Source organism: Taudactylus pleione, unplaced genomic scaffold, assembly GCF_031769625.1.
Source record: "Taudactylus pleione unplaced genomic scaffold, aTauple2 ptg000114l, whole genome shotgun sequence".
NCBI lineage: Eukaryota > Metazoa > Chordata > Amphibia > Anura > Myobatrachidae > Taudactylus > Taudactylus pleione.
Genome location: NW_028284516.1, coordinates 10,859,302 through 10,884,661, shown reverse-complemented (window position 1 = coordinate 10,884,661; position 25,360 = coordinate 10,859,302). Strand labels below are relative to the sequence as shown.

The following is a 25,360-nucleotide window of genomic DNA, read 5'->3' as shown; positions in this document are numbered from 1 at the left end:
GCAAACACTCTTGAACCTGCCCCGCCATCACCTGAAGCAAGAGGTTGTGACGCGGTGGAACTCAACCCTCTATATGCTTCAGAGGATGGAGGAGCAGCAAAAGGCCATACAAGCCTATACATCCACCTATGACATAGGCAAAGGAGGGGGTATGCACCTGACTCAAGCGCAGTGGAGAATGATTTCCGTGTTGTGCAAGGTTCTCCAGCCCTTCGAACTTGCCACACGTGAAGTCAGTTCAGACACAGCCAGCTTGAGTCAGGTCATTCCCCTCATCAGGCTTTTGCAGAAGCAGCTGGAGAAAGTGAAGGAGGAGCTAAGACGGAGCGATTCCGCTCGGCATGTGGGACTTGTGGATGAAGCCCTTCATTCGCTTTGCCAGGATTCCAGGGTGGTCAATCTGTTGAAATCAGACCACTACATTTTGGCCACCGTGCTTGATCCTAGGTTTAAAGCCTATGTGGTGTCTCTCTTTCCGGCCGACACAAGCCTGCAGAGGTGCAAAGACCTGCTGGTGAACACACTGTCAGCTGAAGCGGAACGTGACACGTCAACGGCTCCTTCTTCATTTTCTCCCGCAACTGGGGCTGCCAGGAAAAAACTTAGGTATCCTAAGCAACCCGCTGGCGGTGATGCAGGGCAGGCAGGACCAAGTTTGGACATCTGGTCCGGACTGAAGGACCTGGCAACAATTTCTGACATGTCTACTGTCACTGCATATGATACTGTCACCATTGACAGAATGGTGGAGGATTACATCGGTGACAGCATCCAAGTAGGCATGTCAGACAGTCCATACCTGTACTGGCAGGAAAAAGAGGCAATTTGGAGGCCCCTGTACAAGCTGGCTCTATTTTACCTGAGTTGCCCCCCCTCCAGTGTGTACTCCGAAAGAGTGTTTAGTGCAGCCGGGAACCTTGTCAGCGAAAGGCGTAGGAGGTTGCTTCCACAGAATGTGGAGAAGATGATGTTCATCAAAATGAATTATCAGCTCTTCCAGGGAGACCAGCCTCCAGAAGGTACAGAGGGACCTGTGGTGGTGGATTCAAGTGGGGACGAGTTAATACTTTGTGAGGATGAGGATGTACACACTGAAGAGGGTGAGGAATCGGTGGATGAGGAGGATGAGGATGACATCTTGCCTCCGTAGAGCCAGTTTGTGCAGGGACACATTAATTGCCAGCTTGTTTTGTGGGGGCCCAAACGAACCAATCATTTCAGCCACAGTTGTGTGGCAGACCCTGGCGCTGAAATGATTGATTTGTTAAAGTGTGCATGTCCTGTTTATACAACATAAGGGTGGGTGGGAGGGCCCAAGGACAATTCCATCTTGCACTTCTTTTTTTTCTTTGCATTATGTACAGTTTGGGGCCTAGTTTTTCTAACTGCCATCCTGTCTGCCACTGCAGTGTCACTCCTAGATGGGTCACGTGTTTGTGCCGCCCACTCGTGTCGCTTAGCATAGTCATCCAGCTACCTCGGTGCAACCTTTTGGACATGAAAACACTATTGTGAGGTGTGAGGTGTTCAGAATAGACTGGAAATGAGTGGAAATTAAGGTTATTGAGGTTAATAATAGCATAGGAGCAGAGAAACCAACAAATTCTGTGATTTTAGCTGTTTTTATGCTTTTTAAAAAAAAAATACAGATCCAAAACCCAGAACCCAAAACACGGAAGGGTGGTTTTGGCAAAACCAATCCAGATCCAAAACACGAAGAAAGATCCAGATCCAAAACCAAAACACAAAACACGAAAAGTGGCCGGTGCACACCCCTATGTATGAGCGGTCTCCAGACCACCCGTACACACACAGCAGCAGCCGCGGGGAGGGGGGCGGGACACGCCCACCCACCCACCTGGACACGCCCCTCACACACCAGGACACGCCCCCGGGTCACCGGGACCTGCGGGCAGGCACAGATGATGGTTGTTCAGTGTGTACGAACAACCATCATCTGCAGGTATATCTGTATAGTGTGTACCCACCTTAAGTCTGCATGTTGCTGGATGGTAGGGAAGTATTCTGTATAGATTACATATACTTCATTATGTTTCTCAAAATAGGAGCTGAAGAAAGAATAATGATTAGATTTGCAAATACATGGTAACATCAGTAGGTTGGCATATGGATAATCGTTATCTTAATCAGCGACCTTCTTACATTTTATTTGGGAAGTGATTTCAGACATGAAACTGTTTTAATTCAGACTGTGTACATAATAAAAGCAAGGCCTGGAATAGCTGATAATAGAGAACAATAATATATTCAATAATGTTATGTTATATGAACCTTTAGATGTACTGAACATCTGTTTAGTGGATCTTTAAAATAAGATGGGAATGTTTACCAAAGGGCTGGCTGTTATATTTCCATGGCATGTCTGTATTAGATAGTAGAATCAAACTAAGCTTATTCATAGTATCCACAAGTATGTGAAACATCTTGTAAAGGTTAGGAGTGGAAACAATAGAAGTAATGGGAAAACTAATTGGGTCTTGATTTTAATTTGTAAGCTGTTATTCATACCGCTGAAGTGCAATTACTTTATCTAAAAGGATGAACACCGGCAGCTAATGCTACAATTTCACATTTCCTTTACCACTGAGATTTGTATTTCAAAGCACCACTGATTACCATTGTGCACTCCAGTTACGTGCTGCTGTATAAGACAAGCAAAGGAGATGGGGTTTTATTTTTTAAAGAGAGATACTTCAAAATGGGCATTTACCACTCACCTCAGTTTCAATAAAGACAAGTAAATTAATTGTGTATTTAATTAAATATACATGTAATTACTAACTAACAAGCAGCAAACAGTGCAGTAGGCTTACTGTGTTATGTCAATTTTGGTGCTATTCCCTGCTATGATATACCATTCTTTTCATTTATATTTTTAATGAATTCTGATATTTTAGAAATATTTTAAAATCTTGTATAATTTATCGTTTTGCTGCTATTGTTGTTATTGTATGCTACCTGTAATGTCCGGTGTTGTCTAGCTTTCTTTATTTGCTTTTTATCTCTGTCTCCTCCCCTTTCCACCTCTGTTTCTCTCCATGTCTCTCCTCCTCTCCCCACCTCACTCTCTCTTCTCCACCCGCCTTTTCTATCTTCCCTATAGCAACACTTTCCTCTCACCTCTTTTTTGCCTTCACCCACTTATCTCTCTATCACTGCCCCATCACTCTCTCCTGTGTTTCACTAACACTGTGGGATAGGTCAGAGGTCATGCCAACTGTCATTACATGCCACCATGATGACATCATTTTCTATCAGCAGTCAATTTTATAATCTAGATTGGTTCCTCTCTTAAACACTGTTTAGTATAGATTATATATGATATAGCAATCCCCTGTTATGAAACCCATGTTATAATATGTTTATCTCTGTGTGGCAAGTATGTAGTGTTCTATAAAATAGACAACATAATAAGTGTAGATATTTTATTTTTTAGTTTAGACAAGTGTATTAAGCGTTTCTTTGGAATATTAGCTGCCTTTTGGACTGGGGCTGGTCACCCACTTAGAATATTATTATGGGGCCTACTTATCAAATTATATTTGCTGAATATTTTCAGAATACACCTGTTATTGGGGGATACCCACAAATAGTAAGTATCCCCTGAATGTATGAAGGAGGGACTGCAGCAGATTTCAGTCCCTCTCCGACAGCAGCCGCATCCCCCATAGGTTTCTAAGGGGGCTGCATAGCTGTCAGATTTACGAAGCTCCAGATAGCGTTATCTTGTAGTAGCCTGTGGGCTACCATTTTGCAAAGAGCAACGGAAAAAGGTTCCTCCAGAACCCTCCCCGCCAATGTGTGCTGCACACGCGTGTTCTGCTGACTGTGCATGCGCAGAACGGCCCCGGATCACGACGTGGAAGGGAAATGATTGGTTTTGCAATAATTTCACTTCTTTACACTTATTTGACAAAATAACATCAGCGGGAAGTAATGTTTGCCTTAATTTTGTTTTGGCTGAGTATCTTGCTGTTATCATAGGGGTAAGACCACAACAACTTGTAGCCACCGAGGGTATTGCCTATAAGTTGTAAACAATCAGAGTTTTAAAATGTCAAGAAAAGCATTGAATATTTCAGCTTACCTAACATCTGTCTAATACTGTATAGCAAAATGAAAGTGAGAATGGTTAAACTAACATGTCGCCAGTTCTGTCATTTTAACATTAACAGCAAGAAAGAGTATTGATGTGAAGCTTTGTCAAACAGAGGTGGGACGTTTATGGTTAAATGTACCTTTATCCAGAAATATATATATGGAACCATGATCATACCTCAAAACTGTTTTATTTCTGTTTCTTTTCATATTGTGTTTGATCTTGCTACATTTTGCTCACAGTTTGCTAATAGAATTACATTGAGAGATGGCAGTAATATTTAATAACATTATATTCTTATTTTAAAGGTTGTTTGATTATGGACACGGACGCGTTCCACCTCCACCTCGTGCCGTTATCCCACTGAAACGTCCCCGTATAACTGTGCCAGTTACACGAAGAGGCAAAGGAGTTTTCTCTTTAAAAGGAGGGTCGAGATCTGCCTCCAGTGGTGCCTACTCAGGGTCAAAATGTAAGTGTTTGCAATTATTTCTGTATTTTTATGCAAAAAATAACATTTACAATGATAAAATATTGCATCTTGTAAGTTAGCAGTACCAGGGGTGAAGCTAAAGCTTTCTGTCACATGAGACACAGACTCAGCTCCTCCTTGTAGATACAGCGTGATTCACTAATTGGAGGCCTGAAACACAATATACAAATGGTTGCAGCTACTGGAGTACCAACGTCGATAGATGTGTGTTTAAATGCAACATGGCTTCAGCATGTCTCATCTGCTTGGCGCCAACCTCAGATGTTGAAATCCCCACCCACTTATAAGCTCAGTTCTCAGTCCGGGCCTCCTACAAGGGAAACACCCTGTAGGACGTCAACATTGTAAAGACTACATTGTTTGTAGAGTGAGGGCAAACCACAAATTTATTCCCATTTCATTAAAGTGCCAGCACCTGCTGCATTTATTCTGTGGTTCTGGGGAGTCTTCACTTTTAAATAGAGCATGTAGGCTCCACTGTCTCAAGACTCAACGTTAAGTATCTGCCTGTACTATACTCCACATACCACAGAACATCACAGTGACCATCATATAATGCAGAGAGCATTGCAGTGAAGCCATATAATACATAGAACATCTGTGGCCACCGTATAATGCAGAGAGTATCAGTGACCACCATATAATACAGAAAGCATCAGTGACAGCCATATAATACAAAGAGCATCAGTTACCACCATATACTACAGAGAGCATTAGTGAACAGCATACAATAAAGTGAGCATTAGTGAATGGCATACAATACAGAGAGCATCAGTGACTGCCATATAATACAGAGAGCATCAGTGACTGAACTACAATACAGAGAGCATCAGTGAGTGTTGAGTAAAAAGCTTTGATACATATGTAAAAGATGTTCTATGGTCCACATTGCCCATTATGCTTCCTACTTTCACTCTTTGTTCCCTCCCTCATGCAATCAGGCCTGAATAACAGTGCAATGGAAAGCTGCCTGTCACAGCACTAGGGCTGAGAGACATGCTAATAGATTCCCTTTCCTATCCAGACCCATTTTATTGCTGTAGCTAGCATGCCTAGTTTGAGTATATGAAATCCAGGGCTGGCACAGCAGTTTCTCACTTTGCAGTAATTGAAATTCTGGTCAGGCAGGGGATGTAGTTATGAGACCAGCGGCCGCACTGATTCTTCAGGCAGCGCCTCCTCTGCAGCCTGTATGACACTGCCTGGTCCCGCATCCCTCCTCTATTATGTGTACAACTAGTGTGTCAATAGATCAGGACTCCTCCATGCTGCCTGTAGCGGCAGCACCACTGCTCTGAAGGTTGATAATGCAGGTCTGTGAAATTTAAGGTTTTAAGCTTTTTTAATAATACTTTTATATTTTTAATTATACTCCTGTGTACATCAAGAAATAGTATATTAAAAAATATTACCACATCACATTTACCTATAAGGGGGTTACATACATTTTTAAGAAAAAACAAGGTTTCATTGTTTTTGACATATTTATTGTGAAATACGAAGAAGTGCAGATGATATCACTGTGCTTTTGTCTTAATTACATAATAAACTAACAATAAAATCAAACAATAATAGAAACAAAACCATAATTATTAAAAAAAATTGTTAATATCTTGGGTTTTTTTGTCTTCAAACTTCGTTTTGACGCTTTTTGCTTTTAAGCTTTTTCTATGTTGTCCTCTGTGTATCATCCAGCAGTAGTCAGCCATCATGCTGACGTCCCAACGACCCTCGTATCTTCTTTCTACATCTTTGGAACCGTTCACCCTGTTCTTCACTGTAGTCTCCAAGATTATATGGGAATTAAAAAAAAATGACCTTTAAACTCATATTGCAGCCAAGGTGTCTGTAACTATTAAGCATTTCTCTGACAATTTCGTTGTAGTTTGGATCCTTGACATTGCCTAAATTTTTTAAATCACTTGTACTATATGAGTGGTGTGTACTGTATATGTACTGTGTGTGTGTAGTGTGTACTGTGTGTGTGTGTGTATGTGGTGGCAGGCAGGGGTTAAAATGAGCCGGCACAGGGCAAAACTGTGTTGCATCTGTTATATTTGGTTCCACCTTTGCCAGCTCACTTTATAGTTGTAGTTGTGTGTGTGCAATGTTCCTTTAGACAGCATGGGGTTTAGGCCATTTGTAAATTTCAGCTCCAGGACCATGTGAACCTTAATCTGGCACTGGGCGGGGGGAAGTTTTATGACAAGAACTGAATTGCAACTTTCTATACTACCGACTGAATTCATTTAAGATAATGGCCCGTATTCAATTTGAGGCGAAAAGTCCAGACTTTTGGCCTGCTGGGCATTTTGCCTCCTTTGCCTGTTTTCCAGGCAGAAAAGTATTGCGCGCGTGCCCGCTATTCCCCGTATTCAATTCCAAAGTAGGCGAAATCGGGAACAAGCGAAACTTGTATCGGTGAAAGAATACGGGAATTTTTGGGAAATAATTGTAGGACCTCCCAAAAGATGTCAAGACCTGGGGGATCACTATGGGTACCCCTGTATTTGCCTGCAGAAAAAAGTCGGGTTTTTAAATAGCCGCAGCAGGTGCATAAATGCGGCTTGGAAGAAGGTGATGCAGAAGAGCATTTAGAAGTTTTTTAGGGAAAAATAACTATGCCCATCAAATTTGGGGTACTTGAAAATGGGTGCAAGCATATTTTTAAGTGCCTTAGATGATTTTTAAAAATTCAGCAAAAATGCACCTGCCGGTACTCCTGCTATGAAGAAAACACCTGCCGCATATAAGGGAACCCCCCTGGACACGAATCCGCTAATTTATAAGTGTGTTCCCCATTTTTTTTTTAAACCCAAACATTTTAAATAATTTAATGGGGTGTCCCTATTTTTTTTCTTTTCTTTACACAAATTATTTTTATGAACCATTCCTAGGGGTGCAGGCTATTTTTTTTAAGCCTGCACCCCTAAACTCCAATTCTGCACTTTTTTCCACCTGCTAAAGGCAAGCAAAAATTTATCCCTGTTTTTTTACATTGACTTTTTGTACCGGCGAAAAGTAATTTAATTTGAATACGGGGGTAATTGAAATAGGTGAAAATTACGTCATCGGCGATTCCGACAATTCTCCTCAAATTGAATACGGCCATATGTTTTATAATAAATGTAGGCAGAATGCATTTATTACTTTAAAGAATATGAAACAAAATGACTTATTCATAAATACAGGTTTTGCAGAAAAACGTGATGTGATATTCATAATCGGGAGTCATTTACGTGTTCAGAAGCCAAAAATCTATAAGTATCACATACATTCGTTAAAAAAGCTTTTTCATCGCAGACCTGTGTAATTAATCATCCTCTGTAGTGCTGCCCGATCACACTCCTCCACTGTTGCCCACCTCCCTCCAATGAGACCCACCTACCCCTACCCCCCCAGCTGCACCCCTATAACTGAATAATATGTGTATTGCCTGAAAATAACACCTACAGTACTTTCTAAGTAAAGACCTTTGTACGACTAGAAGTGCTGTGTACTAAATGAAACCAAATGAAACTGTTTTAATGCAAAATGGTAATTTCAATGGATACATTTAAACATTTATTATTGTCACCATCTGATTCAAAACGCATAGTAATTGCTAAGCAGTAATTGCACATGGAATGTTTGTTTTAATTTAAATAGCAAGTAAAGTATCTCTTAAGTATGTATCTTTTTTCCTAGCTGACCTCAGACATAAGGTGCGTACACACTGGGCCATAAAGTGGACAACTGAACGATAAGGCGATAACAATATCGTTATCGTTCAGTCATCCACTTTATCGTCCATTTTTAACCCCAAAAAGATGAACGATAACGACGACGCGCGTTCCCGCGGGTCGTTCGTCATTATCGTTCATCGGGCTGACATGCAGGCCAACCTGACGATCTCGTCAGGTTGCTGCATGTTAGGGAATGGGGGAGAGAGCCCGGCGCTGAATGATATCGTTAATGATATCGTTCAGCGGCTGTGCTCAATCTCATGAACGACATTGAGCACAGCCTGCCGGGGACAACATTACACGATATCGCTCAGGGAGCATGTCGTCTAGTGTGTACCCACCAATATGTTTTGTAGACATGTCTGTGAAGCCCACTAGAATTTTTGTAGCTTTGTATCTTTCCAAAATGCAGTTATAGTGGGAGAAGGGCAGCTTGCAGCAACATGACATTACTGTGTACAGATTTTGTGACAATAGGCTTCAACTCCTATAATCCCTTGGATGCCTGTGGCCATTATCAACACTAAACAGTAGATGTCTCTTCTCTATGGCTTCATTATCAAGCTGTTTGTGTTTGAAGTCACTACAGAAGTAACAGCTGTAGGGAAGGTAACACAAAATGAGGTTATAGTGGGAAAGAACGTGCCACACAGAAGCTAAAGCTCAGAGAAGCTATGCTGTATTGCAAAATAGATATGTCTGATGGAAGACAATGTTTACAAATAGACATATCCTTTATGTTGCTGATGTCCTGTGGACTGGCAGGGGCACCGAGAGGGAAGGGGAATCAGTTACTAATAACCCGGGCTTGACAGGGGTCCAGGCCAGCTGTTGAAGGAGACAACTGTCCCCCTTTGCAGTGCTAAGTGGCGCAGCACATAGTACTTTTCATTACTTTTTCCCAGAGGGGCGTGGCCACGTCTCCCAGATTTGGTCATGCCCCCTTTAGTACCGGGCCTGCGGCTGCCTCAATGGTCCTGTGGACTGGAGTTGAACTCAATATTCTGCTATGCTCCTATGTGTTATATTGTTAAGATACAAGTGTGCTTCTTACTGTGCCATGCCATGTCAATAGTATACACAGACTTATTTAAGTACAATTAATGCTATTGTCTTTAAAGTGACTCCATACTGTATATGAGTGGTAACACACACAAATACTGTCAGACATTATACTATTTAGATTGCTAAAAAAAAATTGAAAAATAACAAACTTTTTTTTCCCTGCTGTCTGAGGACCACTGTGGTACAGTATACCTATACGATGCACTTGTATATTTATGTTAGTTATAAAGCCATCATTGCACGCTGGGAAGTTCTGTACACATGGTTTAGCATCTAATAAAGGTGTTCAGATGGGACCCAAAGCCTTTTCATTATAGAAATCCATTTCTTAAAAACACGCTTCAATGTATCAATTTATTGTACTTAGACTGAAAGCCCAGGTGCAAAGTTCCATTTAGCATATACATCATTATTTGGATTTATTCCTGAGTCTTACACTGCCATGTTACATAAAACCAATCATTTTTTTTGGAATCAATCAAAGCTCATTCATGGTCTACTGGATACGATTCAGGTCATCTCTGATAGAGCAGGAGTACGGCTGATGAGAGCAAGTCACACATTCTCTGTTTGCTTTTTAATATTCATATTTTGTTTTTCAACAGAAAAAGCAGGGTTATTATTCATTTCCCTTTTTTGAGGTGTAAGATAATGTATATTAGTTGCAATACAGTATGACAGAGGCTCCAAAACTCCAGTCCAGGTTTTAAGGCTATCCAGGTTTAAGTGCAGATTGTTAAATCAAATTGACTGAGGTACTAATTCAGTCTTCAGTGCTCAAGCATGGATATCCTTAAAATGTGGACTGTCATGGTGGGGTTTGGGAACCTCTGCAGTATTGAACCACAAGAAAAAAGCAGGGCGCTCTTATTATAATGATATAATGAATTAATCACTTAGATTAATTACACCAGTAAACGCCTGTGAGCCTGTTTAAGCTAAAGTCCCCACTATATAATGAAAATTAGAGATGGTGTTGCGCTAATTAAAAACTATATATCTTATAATGATCAAGATGCCATATACATATTTTTTGTACAAATCTATATGAATTGCAAATATAATATAGCAAATTTCCACATATAAAAAAACTAAACACTCTATATATAATATATAATATCTTAAAAATTGCACTGATATGATGTCTGAGCAAACTATGCCGATATGAAAATACCAGTAGTCCTTATATGCAACAATATCTTGTATTTAGTCTTATATGGTTCTGGAGAAACAATATCAGTAATAAATTCTTGATAAAAGTCCCTACTCAATGTAAGGGAGACAAGGTGGTTTTATTACCAGAAGTCCTCTGGCCTTATAGGACTATCTCCATATGTTGCAAAAAGTATGGATTTTCTAATAGATGGTATCTCACCATATCAATCCCGAATGGTAAGTATATTAAAATATCTCCACTCCCAGTCCACAGGGCATACAGTGGGCTGACCATGTTAAGCTGCAGTGCTCTTGCAAGCGGCTATTAGGTACACATCCAGTGCGTCCATCTGTATCATCGCTTGGCTGAAGCAGTGGCTATGGTAGCATTAAATGGATCCGTTTTTGACAGTCCAGCATAGCTAAGTATCCAGACCTAGGCAGGTGTCCACTGACGCGTTTCGCTTCCGTAATGTTGGCTTTATCAAATAGAATGCTGTATCTTGATAACTTTATTTTCTAAATCCACAAGTCACATATACTGAACACTTGGATTAATGGGGCCCATACATCTACGATGGATTGCCTCAATTCCCCGTTCTGCCGACGCCAGGGTCGAGGAATCGGGGAAATCCAATATGATGGAAATCCTCGAGTTGCAGATCAAGACCAAAGAATGAGTGTGATCGGCAAATCAGGGATTTTTAACATGCTGTTTTTCCCTGATCCGCTGACGGATCGCCGATCATCGAAGGCCACTGATCGGCGAATCAGATCGTGGATTAGCAGAATGGGGAATCGGGAGGTAGAAATTAAATACAAGATATTATTTGTTTCAAGTATTACTGGAATTTGTTTTAGTTTTATATAAAAAATATATCTAAAAAAGGAAATTGTGTGCATTGGAGTGGATTGATTTATCATGTATGAGTAATGTGAACACTTTGTATAAACAGCTTTGAAATAAATTCTTATCTTTATTTAATAACAGTTATATAGCGCACACATATTCCCCAGTGCTTCACAGAGAATAGTTCAGTCATTCACATCAATCCTGGCTTTAGTGGAGCTTGCAATCTATATTACCCATCACATACACACACAAATACACGAGAGTTATTTGTTTTGTCAGAAGCAAATTAACCATGTTTTTGGATTGTGGAAGGAAACTGGAGTACCTGGGAGAAACCCACGCAAACATTGGAGAGCACGTACAAACTCCACACAGAGAAGGCCTTGATGGGAATCACACACAAATTCCTTAGTGCTATGAGTCAGCAAGCGAATCCTTGCCTCACCATACCACTGGAGTTTTAAACTGCCCAAGTGAACTAAAATCAAATGTGGATATGATTTTTCCTAAAAAAGATAAAAGTATAATTTTCTGATTCTATCATTAATGAATCCACCAGAAACAGCAAAAAGAAGGACAAAACACTGTTAGGTTTTCATAATAAAATGCATTAGAGGAACCACAGCAGCTTTTTGCATGTGATATGTTTTGTCCAATAGGAATACATAAGGAAGTGTCTGTCGATTTTTAATTCTACTAAATTTGATTTTATATTCGATTATACAGGTGAATTTCTGTTCGATTTTGAAATGGACATCCGAAATTGAACAAGAAACCACTAGGAAAAATAGACCAACATCAAATTCGATTTTGAAAGCAATTTCAAAAGCAAATTTTAGTAAATGTGAAAATGAATGTCGATTTGATTAGTTAATTCGAAAATGGAATGCGAAATCAAGCTTTCATAAAAATACCCCTTATTCTTAAAAGGAGGGCACAATATAACCCAATATTTGTGTATTACTGTATATGCAGATGCAGCCAGTGTTTTATCTGCATGCAAAAGAAAAATCATTTTACATCTCTTGTACTGCTGCGTGGCTTCTCCAGGTTTAGTTCTGCACCCTGGAGCTGGATTTGTTGCTTACTCAAAATTAGGCCCTTTTTTTTACTGTATGCGTTGTGTAGGGACCAAACAAATGCATATTTTATCATCTATGAAAAATAAAATGTAAGATTCATTAGGTACATACAAATTAAAAAGCAGAATGGAAAGACTATAAAAAATCCAAGAGAGTAACTAATAAGAATTTCATTTGTTGCTCAAGTGGATTGAAACAAATTGTATGCACATTGAAAATATAGACTGAAATATAGACTTAGAATAGTCATTTTATTTCACGCTTGATTTCATTATGGAATTGACTTTCCAATTTGTTTCTACACATTTGATATTTTTAGAGTTATCAAGCCAACCGTGTATAATTTGATTCTTGTAGTCTATAGAAATCAGCATATTTTAATGTATATTTGCACAACGCTCAAATGCAATAATTAGATATTGGATTTATATGTAAACCTAGGCACCAGGTTTACAGTACATCTAATGTCGACAGGTTATTCATGGGTTTATGGATGTCAATGGACATAAGGTCGGCAAGAAAAATGTAACATGTCGACAACAGATTGTCAATAGTAAATTTTTGTGTTATTTTTAAAGTTAGGGTTAGGATTAGTGCTGGGGGTTAGGCTTAGGCTACAGTATGTAAAAAAAACTTTGTCGACATGTTAAAGGGCAACATTATGAACATGTCGACATTTAACCACATCGACATTTGTAAGTGTCCACATATTGCTCAGCAACCTAATCTCCATGATGACATTAGGAACCTGTTGACAGTCTGGTGTCAACATTCTGACTGTCGATGTTTCATATCATGCCCGTAAACCTGTATCTACAGTATTAGTGTATGAGACATGCACAGGTCTGTTTTGAAGCTAATTGTCCCTTTTATAGCTTCCAATAAACCTTTGTCTTAAAGCAAATGTCCACTTTTAAAAAATGTAACATCCAGGCACATCTGTTTGTTGTGTTTGCCATTGGATACCACAGCAGAAAAGTTTTGGTTAGTGTATTGAGTACAGTTGCATCTACATTGCAGATCTTTTGTTGTAACTAATGGCAATAGAAATAAACATCTTCATGGATAATAGGGGTTGGGTGCGGGATACCCGCGCACACATGACCGGTGGTCAAAATGCAGACGCAGGAATCCTGACTTGTTTGCAATACCGACACCTGGGGGTAAGTTATCTAACCCTTCCCTTAACCCTACCCTGAAGTTGGATATCTTCTGAACCATGAATGTTTTATATCCCCGTTGTCCTACTGCTTCAGGGAATTTAATTTAAAAAAAGTGGCAACATTTTTTACATACAGTTCTCAGTTAAACTTTCATTATCTAAATTAATTACTTTTCAAATAACATATATAAGCATTCCTGTTACTAAGTATTTATAGTGTTAAATGTATTACTAAGTAATTATAAGTGTTTATATTTATTTATTGCCAGTTATTTATATAGCACAAACGTATTAGCACTTTACAGAGAATATTTGCCCATTCACATCAGTCCCTGCCCCAGTGGAGCTTACAATCTATATTCCCTACCACATGTACACACACACACAAAGTTAAAACTTTTTGTGTCAGTGTAACTGTACTCCAAAACCTACCCTCATATTATCCTATAGCAGTAGCCAGTTTAAACTACCAGTATATTTTTGGAGTGCGGGAGGAAACTAGGGTACCCAGAGGAAACCCACGCAAGTATGGGGAAAATATATAAAATCCACACAGTTAGGGCCATGGTGGGCATCAAACTCAAGACCTCAGTGCTGCGAGGCAGCAATGCTATCCACTATGCCATCCTTGCTGCCCACAAATATTGTTAAGTAATAAATCAAAAAGTGGAAATATCTGTTGAGATTTATTTACAACTTAGTTAAGCCGAACAATGATCTAAAACATATCAGAGTCCGACAGATTTCTGCAGAAGATGATCTGTGACATCCATTTACTGGAGGAAACTATTAAAAGGATGGATGATAGCTGGACAATTGACAAAGTACACATAAGCCAACAACTGCAACAAGCACTTCTTAGGAGACTTTGATAGATCAACACAATGAAAACGTTCACAGTGGTTTGTAAACATATTTTAAAACAGAGGGAAAAACTCTAAACCACCCAAAACTATCTATTGGTACAGTATGTATGAAATATAGTAAATCATATTTATGACAGTATTAATCTGTAACCCAGTAAACTAGGCACATCCTTATTTGATCTTAAAGTTTTTTTTTTTTTTGCTGCAACATGCTGTACAGTACATGTAAGATCTTATGCTACACTGTATCAGGACATAGATATTGACTAAAGGGGAGATGTATCTAGCAGTGTAACAAGTAGAGATATGCGGTTCGGTATTACTCGGATTTACTCAGATATATTCAGATCTCAAAAACGGCATCATATTGGCTATCCGGCTGTCACGTGTTTTGGATAGCCAATAAGAAAAATCCTTACTGGTGAGTAAAGGGACTGGTTCCACCACTCATTCATCGGTAGACTGTTTATTGGTCAGTGTGGGCAGTCCTCAGTTGTATAGCTCATGAAATTGGTGAATAAGAGATCTGTTCCACCATTCACATATGGGTCACAGACACAATTTCCCACACTAAGCTATAAATTACCATTCCAGTGCTGGAGAAAACCTTGTTGCTACAGTATCCCCGTCAGTGGTCAAGTTGGGAGACCCCCCATTCTCCTTTGGCTGCAGGTATGGGTATTCTTTAGGTGCCGTCCATAAGTTCTGATTTGATAAATGCTACCTCAAAGCTGATTGGTTCCTATGGGAAATTATCCACTTGCTCAATTCTCCACTCTTTACACTGCTATCTAATGGCATGAAGAAGATAATTGCAGAGCTGTACACATCTCCCGATTTAAGTGCCTGTACTTGTGCTCCTGGTTTGCTGCTGATCATCATTATCAGTGCGCCCTTGCACCTAACCTATACTGGATGTAAAAGATACTCCTCCAGATAGGTGCATTTTAGCTTAGCTCTCCCAAGCTTGCAGTTCCATCATCACATCCCCACTGAACTTTGCCGATGTCAGTACGCTCCATTACAAGCCAGTTCCCCCTCTTCGATCGTAAGTGTAGATGCGATCGATGTGTGTATGACTCTGCATCACCCCTTACTTGCATATGCCCATTTCTGTAACCTGTGCAGCGTGTATTCATGCAAGATACACTCTGCAAATGGACGTAGCTTTGCCGCAGCCACGGTATTCTTCTTTGTGCCCCAGGCCCCCAAAAAATTGGCTACATGAGTGCAGGCTGTGCCCGAGCAAACTAAATTTTCTCAGTGGATAAAATTCTATTGGCTTTATCCATAATAAAACTATGACATAACCAGGGCCGTAAGGATGTGTGTGTAACTGGTGCTGACGACAAGGTTGAGGTTGCTGCGCAGTTGCTGCCTTAGATAGGCACTGCGCCACATAGAAAGGCACCAGAAATGTCTATTGGACACATCCGGTAACTGCACCTGGCGCTTGTTCTGTGAGTGCCACATACTCTGCGGGGCAGGACGGGTGCCAGCCCAGCGTGCATATGCACCCTGCTATGGCACTGTGCTTAAATGATAAACACACATCACTTATTTTATGTCCCACTTTATTTTATTTAAGTTATATTCATTTATTTATTGTACATTTTATGTTTGTTGTCAAACTTATAATAAAAAAGTTTTTTTAAAAATTGTGCTAAAAAAAAGTTACAACTTTTTGTGTCAGTGTAACTGTCCTCCAAAACCCACCCCCATATTATCATATACCTGTTATTTCCCTGACTGGACAATTTCTTATCAACTCTTACAAACTGAGATTTATATTTGAGCGTCAGAATTATTTTTTCATATATTTCTTGTTGATTCCTTTCCTGCTATTCCCCCCTGCCATGACACTGATAAGAAATACTGCAAATAAGTGTTATAATCTACTTGTACAAAAATTGTCTATTCATTCCGAGAGTATTCATTTTATATCTGCAAAGGATTTGACTTCTGGTTGAAAATATATTTAGAAAAGCTACTGTACTCCAATGCCATTCATCTCGCAGAAGCCATTTCTCGCAGATCAGAACTGTATTCCTTTTCATTTAGCATCCTTTGAAACTGAATTTGCACAAATTCACAGATCACTTATAGCATTGATGAGTTTTTCTCTCTAAAGAAAGAGAAGATGACTTTGGCTAAGAACCATTGAATGGAAAACTATTTTGAATAGCCATATTAAAAAGAGCTCTCTTTATGAAGAGCATAATATTGGCGTAACAAGTGACAATTTACATAAACCCTCTAAGGGAAACCTGTTTAAGAAAGTGCGGAAAACTTCTACAAATTATGACACTTCTCATATACGCCAAAAATAAACATCAACGTATTATGGGCCTGATTCACTGCGGAACGCAACTGCGATAGTATGCTAATTCATTATGATCTAATGCCGCCGATGCACTACATAAGGACGCCCACTTTATCTTACACACATTCATAATGTTTAGCAAGAGTGTGAAACCATCGGTACAATCGAGTACCATCGCACCCTCACACACACTTGCACAAGGTCTGACCTTACTCAGGAATTGCTAAATTCAGCGCACACTATTAGGCCTCAGGCTGCGTAGGGAATCGCAGTGGATAATTTATGCACGCCCATTCAACGGCGTTCAAATGCACTGGCAGGCCTATGTTTTGCCTACCACCCACCCGTCACCACCCCCAAACCATACATCCTGTCAATCACTCTGCGATGGGTCTGTGTAGTCTCTGCGATCGCAGTCCTGATCGCAGTGGCTGGATCGCACAGAGCGCAACAATTGTCTGATTGCGTGCATATTAGTAACTGCGATCCAAGCTGAATCAGGGCCTTGTGTCCTCTGTTACAGTATAGCAATTTTACACATGTATCTAGTTACAGCATCAATTGTATCTAACTTCCTATTTCTATATCTATTGAAAAGACTATGGCCCTGATTCAGAGCCGGACGCTCTGACTAGAGCGCTTGCTCTGAATCAGGGCCGTCCTAGTTACATTTGGAGCGGCCTTTTGGATGCTCGCATAGCTGTGGGTTACCACCCACAGCTTATGCGAGCGTCCATGATGATGGTCACGATGGTCAAGACCATCACGACCATCGGGCTTGCGACGAGACCCTGTGGTAGGGTCTCGCTGCCGCAAGCCCTGGAATGATTTTGGCTCTATCAGAGCCAAAAACACTCCCACTGACATCACTAGTGATGTCAGTGGGGCCGGCTCCAGACTGAAGGCGTTCCCATGGGAACGACTTCGTCTGGGCAGCAACACCCCCAGCACTCACCATCGACAGCACGCCCCCTTTGGTGCGAGACCCATAGCGACAGCTTGGCTGTTGCTATGCGGGTCTCGCGCATGCGCACGACGGAGCTCCCTCCGTCGTGCGCATGCGCATTTGGGTACCATCGACCCGCTTGCGAGCGTCCTGCGCTCGCGAGCGGGTCTGAATGAGACCCAATGATAGGAGCTACACAGGTCTAATCATAGCTGCTTAAAAAACATACGTTTATAGTCATAAAAAAACATTAGCTATTGTGTCTAATACTGTGGGGTCTAGTTACTAAGCAGACAGAGTGAAAAGTGATAAGGTGCCAGCCAATCAGCTCCCAACTGTCATTTTTCAAACACAGCCTGTGAGATGACAGTTGGGAGCTGATTGGCTGGCACCTTATCACTTTCTTATCACTTTTCACTCTGTCTCGTAACACTGCTTAGTAACTAGACCCCTGTATCTGTTTGAGATGGTATGCTATAAATATCTATGTTTTTGAAACTATGGGGAAGATGTACTAAGCCATGGAGAGAGCTAAAATGGAGAGAGATAAAGTACCAGCCAATCAGCTCCTAACTGTCACTTTACACAAAGTGTTTAAAAAATGACAGTTAGGAGCTGATTGGTTGGTACTTTATGTCTCTCCACTTTATCTGTCTCCAAGGCTTAGTACATCTCCCCCTATGACACTTTCCTATTGGACTTTCATACTTGCCTACTCTCATGTAATGTCCAGGAGACTCCTTAGAGAGTAAACCATCTTCCAGGATCCGCTCACTACCCCAGTAGTGGGTAATCTGGGGGCTCGATGACTCAATTTATGGTAAATCACATCATCGTGGCCCTGGCCCTAGCTGCACAATGCCACAAATGGAGGCATTGTACGGTGAGGGGCAGAGTTGCGATGATGCAGTTCTTGCGTTTACACCCTCCACACCTCCCACCGGTGAGGCCAGGTAAAGTCATATGGACTCATTTGTATTTCTAGTTTAAGGACCATGCAAAAGATAAAATGAGAAATGTCCACATATTGTTTCCATAGCAGTCAGACCAACAAAAGCGTGAAACATAACCTGGGATGCAATTCATCTTTGATGAGGCGAGTTTAGTAAACATGGGGTACAAATATATGGATTTTATTACAATTTTATAGTTAGTTGATGGGGTTGGCAACATTTGTAATATCTCACTTAATGTAACCTGCTCCCATGTATAGAATGTTTTTTCCCTCTCTGGAACACTCAATCCACCCAGTAGAGCTCCATAGTGTCTTCCAACCATGTAGACCCAGCAGATAAATCCGTAGCAACACCATGTAAGGGGGGATGTTATTATCATATTACCTTTAATATCTTCACTAAAATAAGATGGAAGTAGTTGCTGGAGAATACTAAATTCTTATTTTTCTTTAGTGGACAACCCACATGAAATGGTATCAGTACACAACAGGAAGAACATTCTAATCAGAAAACACCATTAACACAATATTAAAGTATATGACATATGATATTTTTATAGGGTTCCTATAGTCCCCATAGTAAATACATACACTGTACGCTACCTGAACATGCTATACATATATATTCTTACAATCTCTTAGGTTTGACTTCACATTATGATATTAAGCCTATTCAGTAGGACAGCATGCATGCATATTCCCAAATATTCATGGCACCGCTGTGGTCCACAATTAGAGCTATGCTCATAACACGCATACATTATTTTTCTCACAGTTCCCATATAAGCAGCAAAACCATTATGTATATTTGGAAACATTGTTATTTGTACCTGCTTGGTTATTAAACTTTGTCATACGTATATAATATTTGTGTTGACGTCGAATATGTTTATAGAAAATAATGAGGTCACTTCTGATGTGTAATTTGTAAAAAAAATAACAACAACAGATTGTTTAGTAATTTGTTATAATAAACATTCATTAATATATCATAAACATCTGGAAATAATATATCTGTGAATGTGGAGTTCTGATGTGATTGCTTATAATCGTAATATAATATAATAACACCATTCCGATTGTAAATTATTATGGATAAAAGAGTATTTTCACAAACTCCTGTGGTTTGCACAAACATACCCAGCCAGCAGTCTCATGGTTTATATGGTTACGGAACATATTGGTAACTTCTAGATTCTAATACAATTACTGTAATTGAATATTAATTCAATATCCTTCCTTTTAACAGTAGGAGGATGCTTGATTCCATAAATAAACGAACTCCCACACAACAGCGGCTGTGCGAACATATGCAAATGTTCCAGACGCCGCGATTTGTACTGAGATACCAACCTGCGGCTTCACAAATCCAAGTGACTGCATGCAAAGGCACTGCTCAAATGCAGATCAGTCGAATATCGGACTCCTAAGTAACCCTGCGGTCGTGCAGACTGGCTGCGGAAACTGAGAGCCGGAGCCAGTTTTTCTGCATATGGCATCGTAGTTGTCGCCAAAGACACGCCCCAAAACCAGACGCAACATGTCTGCGTTTGAGTCGCCACCTCCCTGTCAATCACTTCGTGAAAAAGTCCTCACTGTCTGCGACACCCATAACGAAACTTGACGCATGCACAATGCGCCTAAAACGCATCCGCAGATTACCCCTAATTGCTCAAACTGCATAAACATCAGCATTACGTACATCTCTGAATCCCGCCCACCGTACTCAGTAATTAACATATGGCTTAAGCCTTGATTTATAGAAAACATAATTTGCAATGACGCACTGAGGGCCTGATTCCAATGCGATCCTTGCAATCATGCAAATGCAGCAGGAGGTGTATGACACCCCCTTGCTGCATTTTCGATCCCACACTGCCAAATTAGCCCCTGTATTTGCTGTTAGCAGGCTAGTCAGTTTAGTGTCGGTTCTAATTGTGCTATTTTATCTAATAACCCCTATGGACACACATACGCACCTTCCAGACACATATTTATATAAAACATAGCTTACTATGCAGCTACAAGTAATATAAAGCCGAGACGCTTACAATATACTACACAAATAGATACAATTATGTTACATTTGAGAGCCAGCAGACACTTGGATGAAATAAATGAATGTTCTAGTAAGTAAAATTAATGTCATACTTAAACACAGTCTGTATGGTAGACCCTTTTTGAAAATGTAATAGTTGAAGATTCTTTATGTGTAACCGATTCTCTATTGCAAAATATTTACCGAAAATCACCTGCAACATAGCAAATAACAGACACAGAAATTATACCCCATGACTGCACCATAATGTACGGAACATTTCAGATAGTTGTGCCGTCTGTCGGGGTGAAATTATTGTTTTCAAGCTTTTGTCCATTTTTTTCTCTCTTCAAGTGAAATCAGATGAGCTGCAAACAATCAAAAAAGAACTGACCCAAATCAAAACGAAAATCGACTCTCTCCTGGGCAGGCTGGATAAGATTGAAAAACAGCAGAAGGCTGAAGCAGGTTGGTGAACATGATTTATGTCACAGGCTTGGGAATCTCATTATGAAGGAAATTAAACTCTAGGAAAAGCATAACTCAAAGCCATGGTTTATATGAAAAAATAGAAAATCCCGGATTGCTCAACAGACAGTGAGTGGAGAACTGAGATCATATAAGCGCAAACAAAATTAATGATGATCTTCAGAGTTAACAAAAACATTCCTGAAGGGTTACAAAAAGGCGATGGATGAAATTCACCAGAACAATTTGAAGTGTTTTCAGTCCTACTGCAATCAGACATATTACACAAAATGCTGTGACCATTGTGACCAATGCTGCCCCATTTCTATTTAAACTCCATAAAATGCACAAATATATACAGATTGGAAAGGCTCCATGAGATGATATTACCATTAGAGATGTGCGGTTCGGTTCTCCAGAAATCTGGATTCACCGGAATTTCGTGAATCCGGACAGATCCAAATCGCAGTTCTGATCTCCTGGGGAGTTCCAGACAGATGCAAGATATAGTTTTGATCTTCCTGCGGTTCGGAATTCAGATTTTGAATCCAAATATTTTTTCCGTGTTTTGGATTGCAAAAATTACATGATTGTAGCTGGTTTTAAAAACTTTTTGAATTTTTTTTAAAAATAAATCCAAATGTAAAACCAAAACACAGGGCAGAGAACCCACATCTCTAATAACCATGGTTTCGCACCTTGCCTGATCTGCTTTAAAGCTAAATTCCACTCATCTCTTGGCTATTTAAATTTTCCCCATTTGATAATGATGATGATAATGATGATTTGCCATTTACTCATATTATCGTTTTTGCTGTGGCACAATACGATTATTTCAAAGAGGTTTGCCTGAGCTGGAGTTTTATCAGGTGAGATGTAATGTAAGTATGATTTGTTAAATTTGCTATTTGTCAGCAATTTTCTGACAAACCACCAGATGTATTAAAGGCAAACTTGCCAGAAAATTGGCACCATTTTAAAATAAGTAAATGGCCATTCCAATTACTTTATTTAAAAAGTACAAATTATTGAATACATTAACTTGCAATTACAGAAACAGCAGGATAACCTGTTAAAAAAAACTGGCAAAAAAAGATGAGGTTGTGACATGGGAGATAGCAGTTATCTTGTCATTAATTGTGCAAAAATATAAAAAAATAAGAAAAGAAAAAAAAACCTCTCCTTTCTGACAGGGCCGTGCTACTTAGCTTACAGCATTTCCGATGCAAATGAGCTAAAATTGGTTTTATAGATGGGCAGACATTCAAAAGTGTTCTTATGAAAGACCAAGTCTGATTGGCTGCATGTACGAGTATATAAAGTAGTAGGTCTTGCCAATCTTAGCTTGTCTGCTTTGGGAAAGCTTTAGCCAGCATTTTACTCCATTTCACTCCTAAAGGGCTTTTATATTTTGTATTGATATTTGTATCCCCTCAGACAATTCAGATCAAGAAATAAAGGCAAGAAAGGGAAGTATAAGTGCCACTACAGTATAGAAAATACTGGAGCTAGTACTACTTATTCATAATAAGCCCCAGCCATTATTACTTTAGGGAAACTATATATTAATAATTAAACCTATTGAGGTAATACTATCGCTATAATTTACTATATACAAATACAATTATTTTAAAAGAGTTCCAAGGGCACAAGATGAATTACAATGTTTTTTTTTTTAATGGGCAATTGATTCATTTTAATTATTAAATGAGGACACATGATTAATATTTAATATTGTAAAAAAAATATATATGGAACATACAGTATTAAGTGGACAACACCTTTATCAATATTGGTAAGAGACTGATAAAATAAAATTTTCTGCAGTTGCGTGTACGATTCAACTCATATTCTCATACCTACAGTATATACTGGTATTGTGATGTCATTTTACTTTTAAGTTAAGATAGACATGTATATACTGTAAATATCACTGCAGACTTTTGTCCCTATAGGCTCTATTTATTAACATTATCTTTACTAAATTAAAGTTAAAAAGGGTGTTTTCACACCCTTTTCACATTATTTTAGTTTCACATACATTACTAAAGGGCAATTGGAGCAGAATTCATAAAATTCTACTCCAAGCCCTAATTATCACATGTTTTTAGTAAGCAGATCGCATTTTCCATAATTGTAATGGGAAATGTGATCTGGACAGATTTACTAAAAATAAAATGTGAAAAAATACAGGGGGAAGCCCTATGATAATAATGCCACCTGGAGATGGTGTTATCCAGGGTTTCCCCCAGTTCCCAGAATCCTTCTCTGCTCTAACAGGCAGAGCAGAGCCAGGACCCGACCTCCTGTGATCAGCTTTGTGGTTTAAATAGCTGAAAACAGCATATAAAAGAAAAAGCTGAACACAGCATATAAAAGAAAAAGTAAAAAAAACAAAACACTTCCCTGCATCAAGGAACCGGTGATCAGGGTTCCGGTCAGCTGATGTTCGGGCTCCTGTAGATCAGATAGAGCAGCTGACCAGGGTCAAAGTGCAGGAGATGGGAGACCAGCTGACCGGAGCCCCAGAGGACATCACTGGAGTACCGATCAACGAGATAAGTGTAAATGAGGGGGAAGGGCAGTCACGGGGGCAGGGCTGGGGTATGGAGAGCAAGCTGGCGCATGCGTGGGCACCTTCTCACTTTATTTTTTGCGAAAAATACAGTGAGAAGACTGCAGAAGGGATTTGCAGGGACAGAGCTTTATCGCAAGCTCTGTCCCTGCAAGGGATTTTTGATAAATCTCTGTGATATTTCCTAAATTTACAATGCAGATTTAGGCAAAAATATCACACTACAAGCTAGTCACCGTTCAGCTGCCTTAGTATTCACAAAGGCAAATATCAAAACATCTTTGCACAGGGTTTTTTTTCTGGACCACACCCAACTCACAACATGAATCACTAAAGGTGCGTACACATGTAATGATTTTTTGAACGATTTAATTATAACGACGTCGTTATCGTTCAAAAAATCGTTCAGTTTCTTAGTTATAACAATGAACGAAAATTCGTTCAAGCGCGCTCCCGTTTGTAGTTCATTTCGGACTGTCCAACATAACGGTTTCATTAAGGGAAGGAACATTTTTCCTTCATCTTTGTAAAAATTGTTCATTACACTTCAAAAAATCGTTCACTTATCAAGGGAAAATCTGACAGATAATCGTTGGTTACAAAATCGTTACATGTGAATGCACCTTAAGTGTAGCACTACAACAGCCAGCAGTTTTTGTTTTTTTTTAAATTTAAATCTATTGCTTTCTTTGTAAAACAAACAGGTGCTCTAGCATCCCACACAGGCACATAGGGAAACATTTTTTTGAACCACACCCAACTCACAGCTTAATGAATCAGCTATTTTTTTCAAAATAGACAGCTGCTCCACAGTTCAAAGGGTTATTGCTTTCTCTACAAAGAGACAACCCTCACTATAAACAGACACAATTCAGTTGTCTAGTCACCTACCAACTAGCTGGCATCAGTCACTCCACCCACAAGAACAAACAGTTGTTTATCCTCTAACCAAGCCAAGACATAGGTATCACAAACAGGAACCTTAATTATAAGTTATAATTGCACTTTTGTACTGTAGGTACACTTTGATAAATGTAAACAAAAGTAGATATTCCAGGGGACTTATGTAATAGGGTGCAAGCCTGTCCCGCTGCGGGAAGTCCTGCGAGTCAATATTTTTTAAAGCAGCAATAATACCCCTGGATGCTACGGAGACCAGCGCAAGGATGGAGGTGAGTATAGGATCTTTATTCCAGGTACTCCAAACGGGTTCTACTAGAGAAGGGGACGGACCAGCTGGAAGCAGATAAGTATGTGTGAGTGAGGTAGGTAGGTGTGTAATAAAGTTTTACTTTAGACAGTGTGTGTGTACTGTGTTTTTTTAACTTTATTTTACAGTGGAGGTACGGGTGCCAGGCGCCTGCAGCCATTTGTAGTTCCACAAGTGCCAAAAGGCAGACATGCTGGCACCTGTAGTTCCACTGTAAATTACAATAGTTTAGAACTATTTTACACATTATTACCCCCATTGCCACCGCTCCAGAGGTGCGGGGAAGAGACCCGAGCTTCAGTGTAAGCCTGGGGTTTCGGGAGA

General features: G+C 39.8%; 1 protein-coding gene across 4 annotated transcripts in view; it reads left to right on the top strand.

Annotated features, from left to right (window-relative positions):
• The window catches only part of RALYL (RALY RNA binding protein like), an 804,654-nt gene that overhangs the window by 741,243 nt on the left and 38,051 nt on the right, over window positions 1-25,360 (top strand). For all 4 annotated transcript variants that reach the window (XM_088471539.1, XM_088471537.1, XM_088471540.1 and 1 more), the window contains 2 exons: window positions 4,429-4,592; window positions 21,138-21,251. In XM_088471539.1, coding sequence (XP_088327665.1) covers window positions 4,429-4,592; window positions 21,138-21,251 — 278 coding nt within the window. The remainder of the gene's footprint in view (window positions 1-4,428; window positions 4,593-21,137; window positions 21,252-25,360) is intronic.